The sequence below is a fragment of the Ursus americanus genome, chromosome 34, assembly GCF_024610735.1.
Source record: "Ursus americanus isolate L20-20 chromosome 34, mUrsAme1.1.p, whole genome shotgun sequence".
Lineage (NCBI taxonomy): Eukaryota > Metazoa > Chordata > Mammalia > Carnivora > Ursidae > Ursus > Ursus americanus.
The window spans coordinates 7,815,369-7,830,880 of NC_142160.1; the positions used below are offsets into that span (position 1 = coordinate 7,815,369).

The following is a 15,512-nucleotide window of genomic DNA, read 5'->3' on the forward strand; positions in this document are numbered from 1 at the left end:
TTCCGTTTTCCGGGCTAATTCCTATCCTTTAACCCCAGCTCCGCTGCGGAAGAAGGAAAAGGCGGGCCTCGGGGCGGAGCAAGTCGCGGAAACGGAAGTGGCGCCGCGGTGCGTGGACCCGCGCCGGCCTCGGCCCCACGCCTGCCTGTGCCCCACGTGTGCGGTGAGTGCGGCGGGACCGGCTGCGGCCCCCGGAGGGGTTCGCTCGCCCCATGCCCCGCGCTGCAGGGGGAGGGTGTCTCCGAGCGGCAGAGCGGGCACAGGTTCTCACGCCTGTCCTCTGCTGGACGGTCGTCTGTGGCCTTTTCCGTTGTGGGAGTTTGGGGGTTGACGGGAGCTTGGCGACTCCTCTTTCTACTGCTTTGCCCTGACAGTGCTAGGTTCGCCTGAACTCCCTTCACTTTCTGAAATCCCCTCCCGTGCTGCTTGCATTCTGCCCTTCTGTGGTGTGTTTGGCAAACATCCACTCTGCCCTGTCCTTGCTGGGTGCCGAGTTTACAACCTGAATGTACAGTCGCAAGTTATCGGCGCTGGGAAGGAAATGAGCTGGGGGCTGAGATGAGGATAGGGGTGTCTGAAGTGATCTTTAAGCTGAGACCTAAAGCAGGATGAGAGGCAGCTCTAAAATCCGGAAGCCCAGGGAAAACTAAGCAGAGCTAAGTCCCTGGGGTGGGAGCTGTAGAAAGCGGACCACTGTGAGCTAGGAGTACAGCGGTACACGATAAAGTTGGGGGGGGGGGGTAGGGTGGTTCTGTAAGACTTTAAAGGCCATGATGAGTGATTGAGATTTTATTTCCATACAATGGGGAAACATTCCCTTTTCTAATTCTCATTTGTTGGAAACATGGGAGGCTTTTTAGTAAGGAAGGAACGTGATAGACACAGGTTCTCTTTCGGAATTGTGTATCGTTTGGATTATTACTGAGTATAGAAGGAAAGTATTGATGGCTTGGCTTAGGGTGGTGGTAGTGCAGATGCAAGTTGGAGAGTTAGAGGTATTTTTAAAGGGGATTGAAAAGAACTTACGGAAGGATTGAACATAGCAGACAAGGGAGAGGAAAATGTCAGGGGTAAATCTTGGGTTTCTCCCTGAGCGGTGGAGTGGGTGATGTGCCACTGTCTGAGAGGGGAAGAATAGGATGGAGGATAGTAGATGAGGATGTTATTGTTTGGGGGTGTTCTGCAGTGGAGATATAGTTAAAGAATTTCATTTTGGTCTCATTAAGGATAAAGTGCCTGTAAGACGGGTAAACAGAGGTGTCCGGTAGGCAGTTAGAAATGCAGGTCTGGAACCCAAGGATGAGAGTCCTCAGCATAGAAAGCCGTGGGATTGGATGAGATCACTTAGGGAGAAATGTGGAGAGAGAGGGGAAGACTTGAGAAATACCACTATTTAGAGGTTAGATATTGATATTTACCTCTTTCAAAGTGCAGCGCAAATCCTGCTGAGGGGGTGGGATCAGTCACCTGTCCCATGTCCGGGAAGTCTTTGCTATTTCACTTCACAAGGCAAAATTGGGCCCTCAGCTCTATGGTTTTGAACACTTCCTATATAATTCGGTTATAACACTGAGGTATGTTGTGTTTTAATTTTGTTTGCTTCTATTTCACCACTTTGAATTTCTTTTTCATATATTTTTTTCAACCTAATAGCTTTCTAGTACATAGTGTGTTTATATGCAGTATATTTTAGGTTGATGGTGTGAAGTTATAAGAAGGCCATCAGAGTGTTCCAGAAAAGATTAAGAAGGAGAATCATTTGGGAAAGAAAGGCAGCAAATGGAGAAGAAATAATAAGAAATTGTCATTTAAGCTGGATTTGAAGAATGGATAGGATTCATATTAGTAGAATGGCTTTAAAGTTTGGATCCTGAAAAACAACAGTGAGGAAGTTTGGCTCCTGTGTGTTGTTTGTGGTAAGGGTATGTTAGGACTAAACTTTGAATGGCTTTGAATGCCAGTGTGAGTTTGAAATGTTTCGTGGAGTCAGTGGGAGACTTTGAAGGTGTTGGAGCGGGGAGGTGGCACAACATTGGTGACTTTTTGGAAGATTAATCAGGCAGCAGCGTGTAGTCACAGCAGATTAGATGCACAATTAAAAACCAATCTGAGTAAGAGATACAGCCTGAATCTCGAAGAGAGAGAAGGGAAAAAGAGGAGACAGTTGTGAGAACCACAGGAATGTGATAGTCGGATATGGTAGTACAGGATCCCCAAGCAGATACGTTTTGTTAAGCGAAAGAAGCAAGACCCAGCAGGCTATATATTGTTTGATTTCATTTTTATGACGTATTTGGAAAGAGGCAAAACTGGAGGGTTGGAAAACAGAGCAGTGATTGCCAAGGGGGCCAGGAGGCGGTGATTGCAGAAGAGGTCCACTGGGGACGTTTTGGAATTAGGAAACCGTTCTCTAAGGTACTGTGGTGGAGGAGGCCTGCCTGCATTTGTCAGAATCAACACTGTACACCAAAGAGTGAACTTGACTGCAGATGAAAAAAAGTCGCGTGTCTGGAAATGGAATGCGGACTGCAAAAAATAAATAAATCTAACTTGTAAAAACGTACAAAATAACTTCACTCACCAGGGTGGTGGGGGGAACTGACCTAAGTAATTTTGAAGAACAGGATTTTGAGTGGATGCGGTGAGGGAAAAGGAAAGAAGCTGTAAGTAAACTCTACTACAGTTGGTAAGTTTGTTTCCCGTAGCCGTAAGCTTTGGCATTCCGAAGCTACGTGTGAGCCACACAAATCATGGTGGATACCGGGAGGCAAGTTTCTCACTGTCAAGCGAAAAAACTTACAAGTAAAGCAAGAGGGGAAGACTAGAGTGACTTAGAGTTGGAGACCTTAGGATGAACTTATTTCACAGAAAAGAAATACAGGCTTTTGTGTCCACATAGGTTAGTATACAAATGTGTGTTACCAGCCCTGTCTGGTGGAAGGACCTAGAAGCAGTGACAAGAGGCACACCTAGCTTCTTGTCTGAGCACACTCAGATCTTATCATTCTCAATAAAGGGAACCAGGGTTCCTCGGAGAAATGGCTGGTTTCAGGAAAAGTAGATGAACTTGGAGCAAGTGCTAGGAATTAAGGACATGGAAAATAGGATGGGTCATGTCACCAAGACACAGAAGTGACCTGGGAGACTTCCCACTGGCCAAAGCTGGAACAGTCTGAGCAGCAAAGGCACTATAGGAGTAGCTTCTACCCCAAGTAGCAAAATATGTGTGAGACCGTACTGAGGTAAGTAAGTGATTGAATAAATAAATGGAGACGAAGGGACAAATTTTCCCTGCAGAAGAATTAAAAATATTAGAGATAGACATAATGAGAGAAATAGAAAATCACCATGAAAACACCACAGTGATTGCTGCAGGCAGGATCCACTGGAGAACACTAAAATCAGAGGGAGACAATTAGGATATTTGCATAATCTCAAATGTATCACCCCAAATATTTATTAGTTGCTGTGGTGATCTTAACATACAGGTTTTTAACAAAATTCTTTAGGACTCCTCCCCCTAGGAAGTGGAGCTTAATTCCCCTCCCCTGGTGTGGCCTAAACTTGCTGACTTGATTCTAAGAAGTATGGAAAGGGACAGATGGTAACTTCACAGCGGAAAAGTCTGGCAAACACTACCTTAACCAAAGGATCAAGGTTAATATCACCAGTCTGGGCACTTCATGTCTGTGCTACTGCCCCAAAATATCCATCACCCCAGTCTAATCATGAGAAAATCTCAGGCAAACCCCAAATGAGTTTTCTGCCAAGTGCCTGACCACTACCATTCAGAAGTGTCTCGGTCATGAGAAAGAAGACCGAGAAACTGTCACAGGTTGGTGGAAACTAAGGAGACTTGATGACTACACACAGTGTATCCTGGAACAGAAAAAGGACTGGCAAGATCCAAAGTTAATAGTATCATAATATCCTACTAATGTTATCTCTTGGGGTGGGATGTTAACTTTAGAGGGAGCTGAGGAGTGTACTGGAGCTCTCTTCATCATTCCAGACTCTCCTGTAAAACTGAAATTATTTCAAAATAAACAGTTAAAACAAACGCACAGAGAAAACCTGTAAATGACTGCGTTTTTAGATGAATACAAGCACAGAAGAACTAAGAAATGCAGGTGTGGTTGTGATAAAGCAGCCACGTGATAAAATGGCCCTCTAGTTGCCAGTGACTTAGGGCAAAGGTAGTAATTCAGGGTCCCTCCATGGTTAAGAACTATCATGATAAAGCCTAAATGAAGCTGCACTTCCCAGAGAGTTCTTTGGAACCTTACTGGTCCCTTGAGATGTTTCAAGAAAAAGTGAGTCAACTAAGGTTGGAAAATCTCGCATACTCTAGCCTGTGCTTGGCGATCCAGGGCTTCAGTTAGCAAATGAAAAGAATCTGAAAAGCCTTTCTTAAAAAAGGCTAGTTACTTATTTTATTTAATTCACTATTTCTCAAATCCATGCAATCTTTGAACCCTTCTTTTTTCCTTATACCCACTAATAATCTTGTAAAATTAGTTTTCTTGGAAAATACCAATTCTTGGAAAATCTTGGAAAATTCTTGTTTTAGAAATATCTAGTACTGTCTAGGAATTTCTCAGGTCTGCTCTGGGTAGTCAACTTTAGAACTTTAGAAATGAATTGAATATACAACTTTGGAAAGGTAGAGAAATAGCCAGATGGCATTTGCTGTCTGCTTTCAGGAGCCTTGGGTAATTAAGGGGTTATCTGTTGTATGCCCTGTGCACGGTAAGGTCTCTGTACCAACAAGTGACCTGTTAGATTTCCTCTAAATGAAATATTAAATAGTCCAACATAATCTCACTTTGGAGATCACTGAAAATTACTGGTCACCTCCAAAAAAACAGCAAATTAAACAGGTTTTTGTTAGCTACACTGGTTACATAGGGGACTTGTAGGCAATCTTTGATTTTCTTTCATTAGTTTGAATATATGGTAAGTGCAGCGTATTGTTTGTTCTGGACTTTTTAGGAAGGAAACCAAGAAATCAAGTGGTGGTATTGTCAGTCTCTCATCACAAAGTCATCCTAGGTTATGAGAAACACAAACACTGACACTTGTATCCTAGTTAACGTAAATAATGGTCTATTATTACCTAGAACTATTGTTGAATTGTGTCCCCAGATACATCACACACTAGCCAAGGTGTGTGTGTTCTTAGTTTTTGTGTTGGTATCTTGTTTATTTTCATTTTTTACAATCTTAGAAGCACAGATTGCATAGTCCCTGGACTCATGGGCCCATGGCGGACCCAGGTGGTTTGTCCTGCGCCTGTGAAGCCCAGGGGTGACGTGTGGCACGGGTGGACGCCTCTTACTGGCGGAGAGCAACCCAGTGATCCCTTGTGGGTTTTGTTTTTATCTTCCAGAACTGCTATGATGGAAGTTAAAGGGAAAAAAAAATTCACAGGAAAAGGTGCAAAGACATCACAAGAAAAAAACAGATTTCATAAAAACAATGGTAAGATAGCCGCACGAAACCATGCTTCCCAGCAGTGGTGGCCCCTCTACTTGGAGGGAGGGTTGGTGGGAAGCGGTGGCCTAGAGCAGATGGCAGTCTGTATCCATGGGTTAGGATTAGGAAAAAGTAGGAGTTAACTCTGTCCCAGTTTGCATGTTCCCCATGAAACTAAGACATTTAAGAAATTGCCAGAATAATCAGAGGATGCTGTACTCAGGGGAGACCCCTGATCTCAGCTGGGAATGCATCTGCCTCATTTTCTTCATTAATTTGCTGCAACATGTTATGTTAATGTTCGATAAATTGTGCCTGATTAATGCATACTACTGGTAAACCAAATACTTGGATCTTCAGTGTTTCTAATTGTGGAGTCTTTATTATTCCATCAGGTGTCACTATTGCAGAGCAAAAAAAGTCAGAGACTCTCTAAATCCCTAGATGATTCCTAAGGCATTTTTTTTTTTCTTGCAACAATCTTAGGGCATTGCTATTGTGGTTTTCATTTCATTTGTAAGCTTAGTTAGCTAATGATTTTTATCAAGTAACTGTACTATAGGCTTTGAGGAAAATTTTCCAGAACTAGCAATTCTGAAAAATTAATGTCTTTAATTAGATATGATATTTAATAAAATAATAACATCCTTAGAATTTTTAAAAATAAATTAACATCTTTAATTTTACTTTGATATGTGATTTAATATGGTATTTCTGTTTTAGGCGTTCATTTTATTTTGAGATTCGTTGTTATTGAATCATTGAAAATTATATATGAAGACTTGAACAATAAGTCATTAAAGTAGAATACAAGATATATAAATATTTTATCTTATTAAGTAATGTTAATGTGCTTAAAACAGAAATACACCTGACTGACAACAATGGTTTCCATAGCATTATGGGTAGTTTTTAAGATGCATTTCTCTAGTTTGTCGATTTTCTGTAGTGAATCTATGTTATAATTTGATAAATCAGAAATTTATTTATTTGAGAGAGAGAAAGAGAGTGCCTACATGTAGGCAGTGGGAAAAGGAGGGGGCAGCAGAGGGAGAGGGAGAGAATCTTAAGCAGACTCCATGCCCAGCATGGAGCTGGACTCAGAGTTCGATTGCATGACCCCGAGATTGTGACCCAAGCCGAAATCAAGAGTCCCTGAATCAGAAAATGTTTAAGTTTTGTTTTGATTTTTAAAAATCCCATTCTCCATATTTGAGAGTCGGACAAGGTACGTTTCGCTAAAGAGTGTGTAGTTTTGTGTAACAAACACAGCCCGATGGATAAAAGAGATCTAGGCTCAGGATCACTGAACTGGGATGATTTTTTTATGATTGTGCCTAGATTCTGGTTCATCAAAGACGTTTCCAAGGAAGGTTGGCAAGGAAGGTGGACCTAAAATCACATCTAGGAACTTTGAGAAATGCGCCACAAAACCTGGGAAAAAGGGTGTAAAGCAGTTCAAAAATAAGCAGCAAGGGGATAAAATACCAAAGAATAAATTCCAGCAGGCAAATAAATTCAACAAGAAGAGAAGATTCCAGGCGGATGGTAAAAGTGATGGTAAGCCCTGATTCCTTCAGCATAGTCTCTGTGGAAGCCTTGGCCCGCCTGAACCATTGAGCATGGGGGCTCTAGAAGTCTGGTACAGACCTCCCGTTCTTGTTCCTTGACAGGCAGCGTTGGGGGGGGCGGGGGTAGCCCGTATTAAGCAAGCACCGGAAAGCACCTTCCCTGGTCAGAATTGTCTTCTGGTGTGTAGAGTACCTGACTTCATAGACCCTTGCTGAAGTATTCGAGCTGCGGAGTTCAGCTAAGCTGGAGCAGCTTCATACAGAAGAACCTCAATGAAACATCCCTTTCTGTAGGCCAAATTTTATGGGTTGATTGAATGATTCCACAAAGAGATATTTGAGTTTTCTGTGCACTTTGCCAGGAGATGGGAAAGAACAATTGTAACAACCAATAGGGGTACAGGCCCCAACTAAGCTGGAGTTCTTGGCCCTGCATCTTAAACGCCCATGGCGTTCTCACATTAAGACCCGTCCTTATGTAGCCCTGTTTTCTTTTCTATGGGAGCTATGTTCTTGACGTGTCAGGATGGAACTCTGATTTTATTTTCTCATATTTTTATGTCAGCAACGGGGAGGCGGGGGGGATTGGATACTAGAGATCCCTAAAGTTGTTATATGTACTGCAGGCAGCCTAGCACGGCAGATGTCAAGGCGCCCAGAAGTTTGTGGAATTAAATGAGCTCTAGGTCAGCCCTTCTCTTTTCATCGTGCTGTGTCGTGCACATTGCCCTGATATGAACAGGAAATATGCCCTCTGTTTCCTTCAGTCTCTTGATTACCACCGGAGAACCAATAAGTAAACAGTAAAGGGAATAATTAAGTACATCGTAGTAAAGTGTATAGCCGTTAAAAATTACGTTCTTGAGAAATAATTTAGTTTTTGTGGAAGAATGCTTTCGGTAGAATTCACGTTGAAGCAAAGCAGTGAGATTCTGAATTTTTAAAGATTAATATAAAACATAGGGAAACGGCAGGAAGAAAATAAGATGTTACTAGTCATATGTAGGTTTGAGATGATAGGAGAATTTTGTTTTTTGCACTTTCCAAGTTTTTTATAATGTGTGTATCTTCTAATCCGAGAGAGGGAGACGTTTAGAAGGCAGCATTCTCCAAAGGGTTCCTTGCAGGGCACTCCTGTAAATAATACCCATTTTATTAACTTGTTCTTTGGCCTCAATGGGCTTTTTTATTCATTTGGTAAGATACTTAGCTTTTGAAGACAAAAAACTGCTAATAGAGAGTTATCAGACTTACAGAGCATGACTCTGTAAAAAACAGACATTTTGACCGGGCGCTGTCTGAGTAAGACGTAGCAGAACACGACGTTTCCGAGCTGTCTCCGGGTTTCGGCCCTGGTGCCATCCCTGCGGACTGTGTGACCTTGGACAAGGAACGGAAGGAACTCCTTCGTGCCTTTGTCTGCCTGTATGAGAAAGGGCATCTTAATAGGGTGTTGTGAGAATTAAATGATAGATAACAACAGAGTACTGAAAATTTTAATACACTTTTCCCTGTTTTAGTTTGGACTAATTTTTGTTTACCTTAAGAACTGATTTTGCTTATGGTAGGAACTGGTTATACATACCTAAAGTCCAAGGACTGTAATGTTTTAGAGTAGAATTTTTATTTCACAAATGAAAAGGAAGCTTAACATTTTTCAGTTGCTTTTACAATCCTTTTAATTTTCTTTTTTTTCTCAGTAGGTGTCCTATTAAGAGTCCATGTGTAGCTGTTGAATGAATGAGTGGTGTTTTTCAACCAAATTTAAAATGTATGAACCGTTCAGAAAATGAAATTAAGTCTAAGTTTATAGGGAATGATATTTTTACAGTGAATATTGATTCTGATAAGTGCTTGCCCTGTGTACCTAGTCTGTACTGATTTGTGGCGTTCAGAATGTTGAAAGTCATTTATTTCTCTAATGACTAGAATCAGCAGCCAAGAAACCTAAATGGGATGACTTCAAAAAGAAGAAGAAAAAACTAAAGCAAAGCAGGCAACTCATTGACAAAACCAACTATGACATTGTCGTGCGGGCGAAGCAGATTTGGGAGAGCTTACGAAGGTAATGCTACCTAGTGGCATCATGGTCAGTCCTTTGAGAGGATGGAGCAGCGCCAGTGTACCTCGTAAATAGGGAGCCGTCCTGCACTGGGCCGCACAGCCCTGGGGTTATTCAGGGAGCTCCCAGCACTACGCTAGACGCATCAGTGTTGGACGTCTGCGCGTGGCAGAAGTGTGCGGAGTCGTGAGGGTGGTGTCAGATATGTTTATGAAAATGTATGAGAATTAAAATGGATTGGAAATTCTTCCTGACGGAGTTCTGAGGAAATGAAAGACAATTTCTTATCGGCTCAGTTTTGAGATACTTAAGTGTTTGGTGTCTTGGACGTGTTTTATTATTTTCTTTACTTCTGAGGTTCTGGCCGTGAAGATTTAAATTGATGCATAAAATTACACCTTATGAGATGAGTTCTTGTCTTTGAGAAAATTACTTTTCTCTGGCTGCTCTGGAATAGTAATTTTAACGTCAGAGGTTTACTGCCTCCGAAGAGAAAATCACACCTAACTGGGTGAACATACACTGGGAGGGTTTTAGTTTCTCCTGTTTAAAATAATGTCTTTACTTGAGCTGTGTTTCCCCCTTTGTTCTCATTTATAGAAAAGACTGTGACAAAGAAAAGAGAGTGAAACTGATGAGTGACTTGCAGAAGTTGATTCAAGGGAAAATTAAAACTGTAAGTAGGGCAGGCTCATAGTTGCATGTGTTAACAGTTGAAATTGGCCCACAGGAAAGGCTAGGGACCATTCGTGATCAGTGGATTGTTGTTTTAAATGTGTGTGGCCACAAATTTCAAGTACATTTTATGTATTACAAAATGACTAAATAAAAACTTTAATAGTGGGGACCTTACTGCCGAGAAATTATTAAAGTATCAAGTATTTGGCTATGTCATTTTTTCAAAATTGACTTAAAGTAAATCAGTGTTCTTAAAGTTACCTTGAGGAATTTATTAGTTCAATAGTATTTGTTAGAAAGTCTTGCTCTGAGCTCCATATGCTTTCATATGTTCTAAATCGCTGACTTTTTTGAATATATGATGTAAATAGATGATTACTTCTTTCATTTCTTCATTGCTTTTACAAACATCATACAGAGGTCTTTAAAATACAGATTTGGGAGTTCTGAACTCATTTTCATTGTTGCTGCTAAATTGTATTTTATAGTAAACTTCTGTTGACGCTTGTGTATTTGGATAAATACTTAGTGACTGTTCACTTGTAAGACAACATACTTCGTAGCTTTGGCGACCCTGGAGGGGTGTCTTCGCCAAACCACGTACATAGGTCTAATCAGATGCAGTTCTGCAGTTTGAAGGAATGTCTTGCAATAAGCAAGTTCCCAGCAGTTGCTTTCTTATTTTTCCGGGAAGAAAGGTTTTTTTAGGATAGAACTTTTTAGCTCCAGCGGTAGTGTGTTATCCTGGATTTATAACTGTTTTACCCTCAACATCCTTTCCCAGCTACCCTTAGGTTAATACTCTGTGGCCTTGGGTGTTAATGTGGTGTTCAGATCCTCACTCTGCTGCTTAAAGTGTGTGTGCCTTTGGACAATAACACCGTCTATGTTGATTATGTGTGCTGGGGTGGTGCTAACCTTGCATGCTCTGTCTCTTTTAACTTACTGTCTTCGTCTCTGATGGACATTTTTGTCCCCAGGATCACAGGGATAGCATGTTCCTTAACTTCTCATAAACTTGCTTTTCTCATCTGCAAAGTGGACATAGCAACAGCACACCCTTAAGGTTGCTTTGAGGTCTAAATGAGAGGGGTGCCTGGGTGGCTCAGTCGTTAAGCATCTGCCTTCGGCTCAGGGCGTGATCCCAGGGTCCTGGGATTGAGCCCCGCATCAGTCTCCCTCCTCCGCTGGGAGCCTGCTTCTTCCTCTCCCACTCCCCCTGCTTGTGTTCCCTCTCTTGCTGTGTCTCTCTCTGTGTCAAATAAATAAAATCTTTAAAAAATAATAAATAAATAAATAAATAAATGAGAAAAATGTACTTGAGGCATCAGTCCTGGTTATGTAGTAAGTAATCAGTATCTGCACAAAACAGCCTTCTTAAAAAATTTGTTTTTAGTTTTATCAAAAATATCTCTACAAACCTTAAGGAAATTCTTCTGAAATGCATGACTTTGATGGAGGTCCACCTTCATCTTCTGACTTGTTGGAATTAAAAAATTTTAGAGACAGGATGAGCAACAGATAATAAGCACTATTAAACTAGACTGGTAATGTAAAAAAATAATTTTGCTTGACTGTTCGTGGTTATTGCTGTAGAAAATTGATCAGCAAGTCCTGCAGTGAGGATCTGATTTATCCAATAGTTGGGGGGTGGGGGGTGGAATTTTGAAATAGAGCAACTTTTCTAGGAATAAAACAGATATGTGTTCAGGGATTATAATGAAGATGTGAGAAGTGGAGAGGTTAGCTTGTAATTGCCAACGTGTATGTCAATATACTTATTCATGTAGCAAGGCTCTTAGATCTGTCGTTTGTCTGTACCTTTGGTTGCCAAGGCCAAACATTCTTAGATTGCTTATGTAAGCAAAAAAAAATCACAGAGTAACAAAATTTTTGAATTGGAAAATTTCCCTTAGGGAAAGTAACTTTCAGTGAAATGAGAAATACGGTGTGTATAATCATTAGACAGGTTTGATTTGATTTGGTTTGTTTTTAATTATAATGATAGGAATCGTGCGAAATGGTTAAATCTGTCCCTGTCTCAGTGTTGTATGATAGGCGGCAAAACCAAAGAAAGGCATTTTGTACAATTAAAACAAGTTATTTCTTCTCCTGAGTAACGTAGGGTTTGATTTTATCCATGAAGACCCTGCCTTTTTTCTAGCAAGGAATTCTAAAAGCAATAGCAGTAAAACATTAATACTGTGATAGAAACATGCATCTTCAGAGAGAATTAGTCTAAGCCCAAACTGGTCTTTCTACAGATGGCGTTTGCGCACGATTCCACTCGTGTGATCCAGTGTTACATTCAGTTCGGTAATGAGGAGCAGCGAAGACAGGCCTTTGAAGAGCTGCGAGGTATTTCTGACATGTGGAAGATTAATTGTGATCATTTATAAGAAGTCGCTGTTTTTCTCTTGAAATACCCAAGAAAATAATTCGTGTTGAGGAAAAGCCGTGTGTCCTCTGCAGGACCTTTTTTGTTTTTATTTGTTCTTTGGGTGGGACAGTGAAGAGAGTAGTTTGTGTTCCCAGGATTGTGCGTTTACGTAGTTCTTTGCTTCTGGAGGACTGAAATGAGGCTAGCAGATCATCGTAATGTATTTTGTTTTTCAGATGATTTGGTCCAATTAAGTAAAGCTAAATATTCCAGAAATATTGTGAAGAAATTCCTCATGTACGGGTGAGTTGTTTTATTTATAAAATACACTGTCATTGGTTTTTTAAAGGTGGGGATACCAGTCATGCACTTGGTCTGGGATCCTAGCAATGGCCCTAGGCAGACGCTTGTGATCTTTCTGGGGCGCGTGGTCTTAAAAGCAATTATTGAAGTAGTATAAATGATGGCCTTGCCTTCACCACTCTAATGAGTGTATTTTGACGCCCTGGAAGAAGAGATCACCAGTATTTAGAAGGCGGAGGACTGGGCGGGAGAAGGTCAGGAGAGTCAGCGGGGTCAGTAGGTTAGGAAATGTCAAGATAGGAGGATTTCCTACATTAGCTGGAATTGCTGCTTGGCCTGACTTCTTTTTTTTGAGTGTAAGGTGCCAAAATGTGCTCTCCGACATAGAAAAGTTAGGTTGACAAAATTTCCTAGTATTTCTGGCTGTAATCGTCAGCTGCGTGGGTATGTTAGGATGTAACGTCGATACTTGTGATTACACCCCGTTTGAGTAGAGAGTCGTAGGTACGTTGTCTGCATGCTTCCCTGCGTCTTCGACTTTTACTCTCTCTTGCCCAACAGTCTAACATGGGGAAGGGACACCGGGCGCCTACTTGCACCGGTCACGGTTCCCTGTGCATCTTAGGTCACTCGGTCCTCACCTCAGCCGCGTTCTTTCTGTTCTGTGACCGAAGAAGCTTAATCACAGAGAATTCCGGTAACTTGCTCCGGATCTCCCAGCTGCTAAGCGGAGTCAGGTCTCCGACGTCAGTAGCAGGCTGGCTGCTGCCGAAGCTGGCAAGCTGGGGGTGGAAAGACGACGCGCTCGGCTGTCCTTCTCAATGCGTGTGTTTCCGGGGCCCACCGCCCCACGTTTTGATGGGTCGGATTCAGGGGAAGCTTCGTTTTGTTGCCACGCGGCTTTCTCCTGTCACTGATCTTTGCTCCCTGTCGTCCCCCCCCCCCCCCCCGTCACCTTGGGTTTAGGAGTAAAGCGCAGATTGCGGAGATCATGAGAAGTTTTAAGGGCCACGTGAGGAAGATGCTGCGGCACGCGGAAGCGTCGGCCGTCGTGGAGTACGCGTACAATGACAAAGCCATCTTGGAGCAGAGGAACATGCTGGCCGAGGAGCTGTACGGGAACACATTTCAGCTTTACAAGGTGGCACCCCAGGACGCTCTACGAGCGTTTCTACTCTCTCTCTGTGCGGTTCCTGACCTTCCAGTGCCCTGTTTTCAGAATGTCGTTTTGCTTTGGCTGGCCCATGAAAAGACTGTCTCCTACCCTTTATTCTCTTAGATTATTTTGTCTCTGGTGTGATGAGCAAATGATCAGACTTAGATTTCTCTCTCTCCCAGAGCACTGTCTCTAAATCCCCTTTAAATTAAACTGCACGGGTACTCCCTCCCAGATGCTCTGGGTAATGCTTCAGTACGTCCGTTTCTGATAGACTGAGGTAGACGACTCTTCGTAGTTAGCAGAGCTTTGTACCCACCCCCCAACCAGCTCGGAGGTGCCTCGGGCTCCCCGTCGCAGCCTTCTGTGTGTCTTCGTGATTGGGCTGTCCTTTTCTTGGTTGTATCCAGGGAGGAGAGGGAGGAGAGAGAACCAGCCTTGGATGTAGTACAGGGATTGAATCAGAAAAAGGCCAGGGGCGCCTGGGTGGCTCAGTTGTTGGGCGTCTGCCTTCGGCTCAGGGCGTGATCCTGGAGTCCTGGGATCGAGCCCCACATCGGGCTCCTCCGCTGGGAGCCTGCTTCTCCCTCTCCCACTCCCCCTGCTGTGTTCCCCCTCTTGCTGGCTTTCTGTCAAATAAATAAATGGAATCTTTGGGGGGAAAAAAAGAAAAAGGCCAGGAAGGGGACTAGGCCAGTTAAAGGGTCTATTTCAGACCTTGGGACTTAAACGCACACATCTGTCTCCTGGGATCTGGGTTATTTCCTGGCTTGCTTCCCCTAGTCAGGTTCAGCTCCTGGGTTGAACAGAGTGCTTTGTTTCTTTTGTAACTGTCACAGTAGGAATAGCCACCTAATTACAAAGCGTAGGGTGGCAAGAATTTGTGAGCTGAGTACTTGCTCTTACGATTAGGCACGTGCTAGCGCCTGTCAACGGGTTGAGCTGGTTGGTTGTTTGGGCTGGCTCTTTAAATACATTGGTGGGTGTACAGCGTGAGAATCAGATAATCAGGTTACTCCATGAGCGTACCTACAGTGGGGCTTTCATTGTATAAATATGGGAAATCTGAAATTTATAGTATGTTTATTTGAAATAATTATAATTGATTTTCTTTGCTCTGAATTTGAAGAAATGTGATTAAATTTAGAGGGGTTTGATTTTTCTCGTTGCAGTCAGCAGATCACCCAACCCTGGACAAAGTGTTAGAGGTACAGCCAGAAAAACTAGAGCTTATCATGGATGAAATGAAGCAGATTCTAACTCCAATGGCCCAAAAGTAAGAAAGCTGTTTTGTCTTTTCTTAGCATTTGAAAGAAGAAAATGTTATATAACCCTTGCATAAAAAAGGTAGATGGTTTCCCAAATGGATTGCGTTATTTAAATTGGATCTTAAAGCTTAGATGCTCAGGCGCGTGGCCTTGTTAGCATTTGTACCATAGCAGAGTGGTTAAGGCATAGCCTTTGGGACCCAAACTGCCCAGGTATAAATCTTCGTGGGCCCCCCCCATTACGAACTATGTGACGTTGGGCATTATAACGTCTGTGTGCCTCAGTTTCCACATCTATGAGATTGGGATAATAGTAGTACACGTTCCATGGAGGTTTATGAAGATTAAATGGGTTAATATTTCCAAAACACTTAGGAACAGTGCTTTGCCCATAAAGGCAAGCTGTGTCTGCCGGCCGCTCAGGTACCCCGTGTCAGCTTGACAGCTTTGGTGGCTTGATCAGCAGCGTGCACTGTCCGTCTGCATTCCGCAAGCGTCACACTGGGAGGCTTGGATCAGTTCGGGGTTATTGCAGTTGCTGATGCTGTTTCGTTCTGTTCATGTTTTAATTGTGCTAAAATTATTTTATGAAGCTAAGCATTGTGAAGGGTGCTTGACA

General features: G+C 42.5%; 1 protein-coding gene across 2 annotated transcripts in view; it reads left to right on the forward strand.

Annotated features, from left to right (window-relative positions):
* The first annotated feature begins 54 nt into the window (after positions 1-54).
* PUM3 (pumilio RNA binding family member 3) overlaps positions 55-15,512 on the forward strand; it is a 47,669-nt gene continuing 32,211 nt past the window's right edge. For both annotated transcript variants that reach the window (XM_087858779.1, XM_045772419.2), the window contains exons 1-9: positions 55-163; positions 5,390-5,481; positions 6,817-7,035; positions 8,976-9,111; positions 9,709-9,784; positions 12,051-12,144; positions 12,403-12,469; positions 13,436-13,610; positions 14,798-14,901. In XM_087858779.1, coding sequence (XP_087714905.1) covers positions 5,397-5,481; positions 6,817-7,035; positions 8,976-9,111; positions 9,709-9,784; positions 12,051-12,144; positions 12,403-12,469; positions 13,436-13,610; positions 14,798-14,901 — 956 coding nt within the window. In that variant the 5' untranslated portion in view covers positions 55-163; positions 5,390-5,396. The remainder of the gene's footprint in view (positions 164-5,389; positions 5,482-6,816; positions 7,036-8,975; positions 9,112-9,708; positions 9,785-12,050; positions 12,145-12,402; positions 12,470-13,435; positions 13,611-14,797; positions 14,902-15,512) is intronic.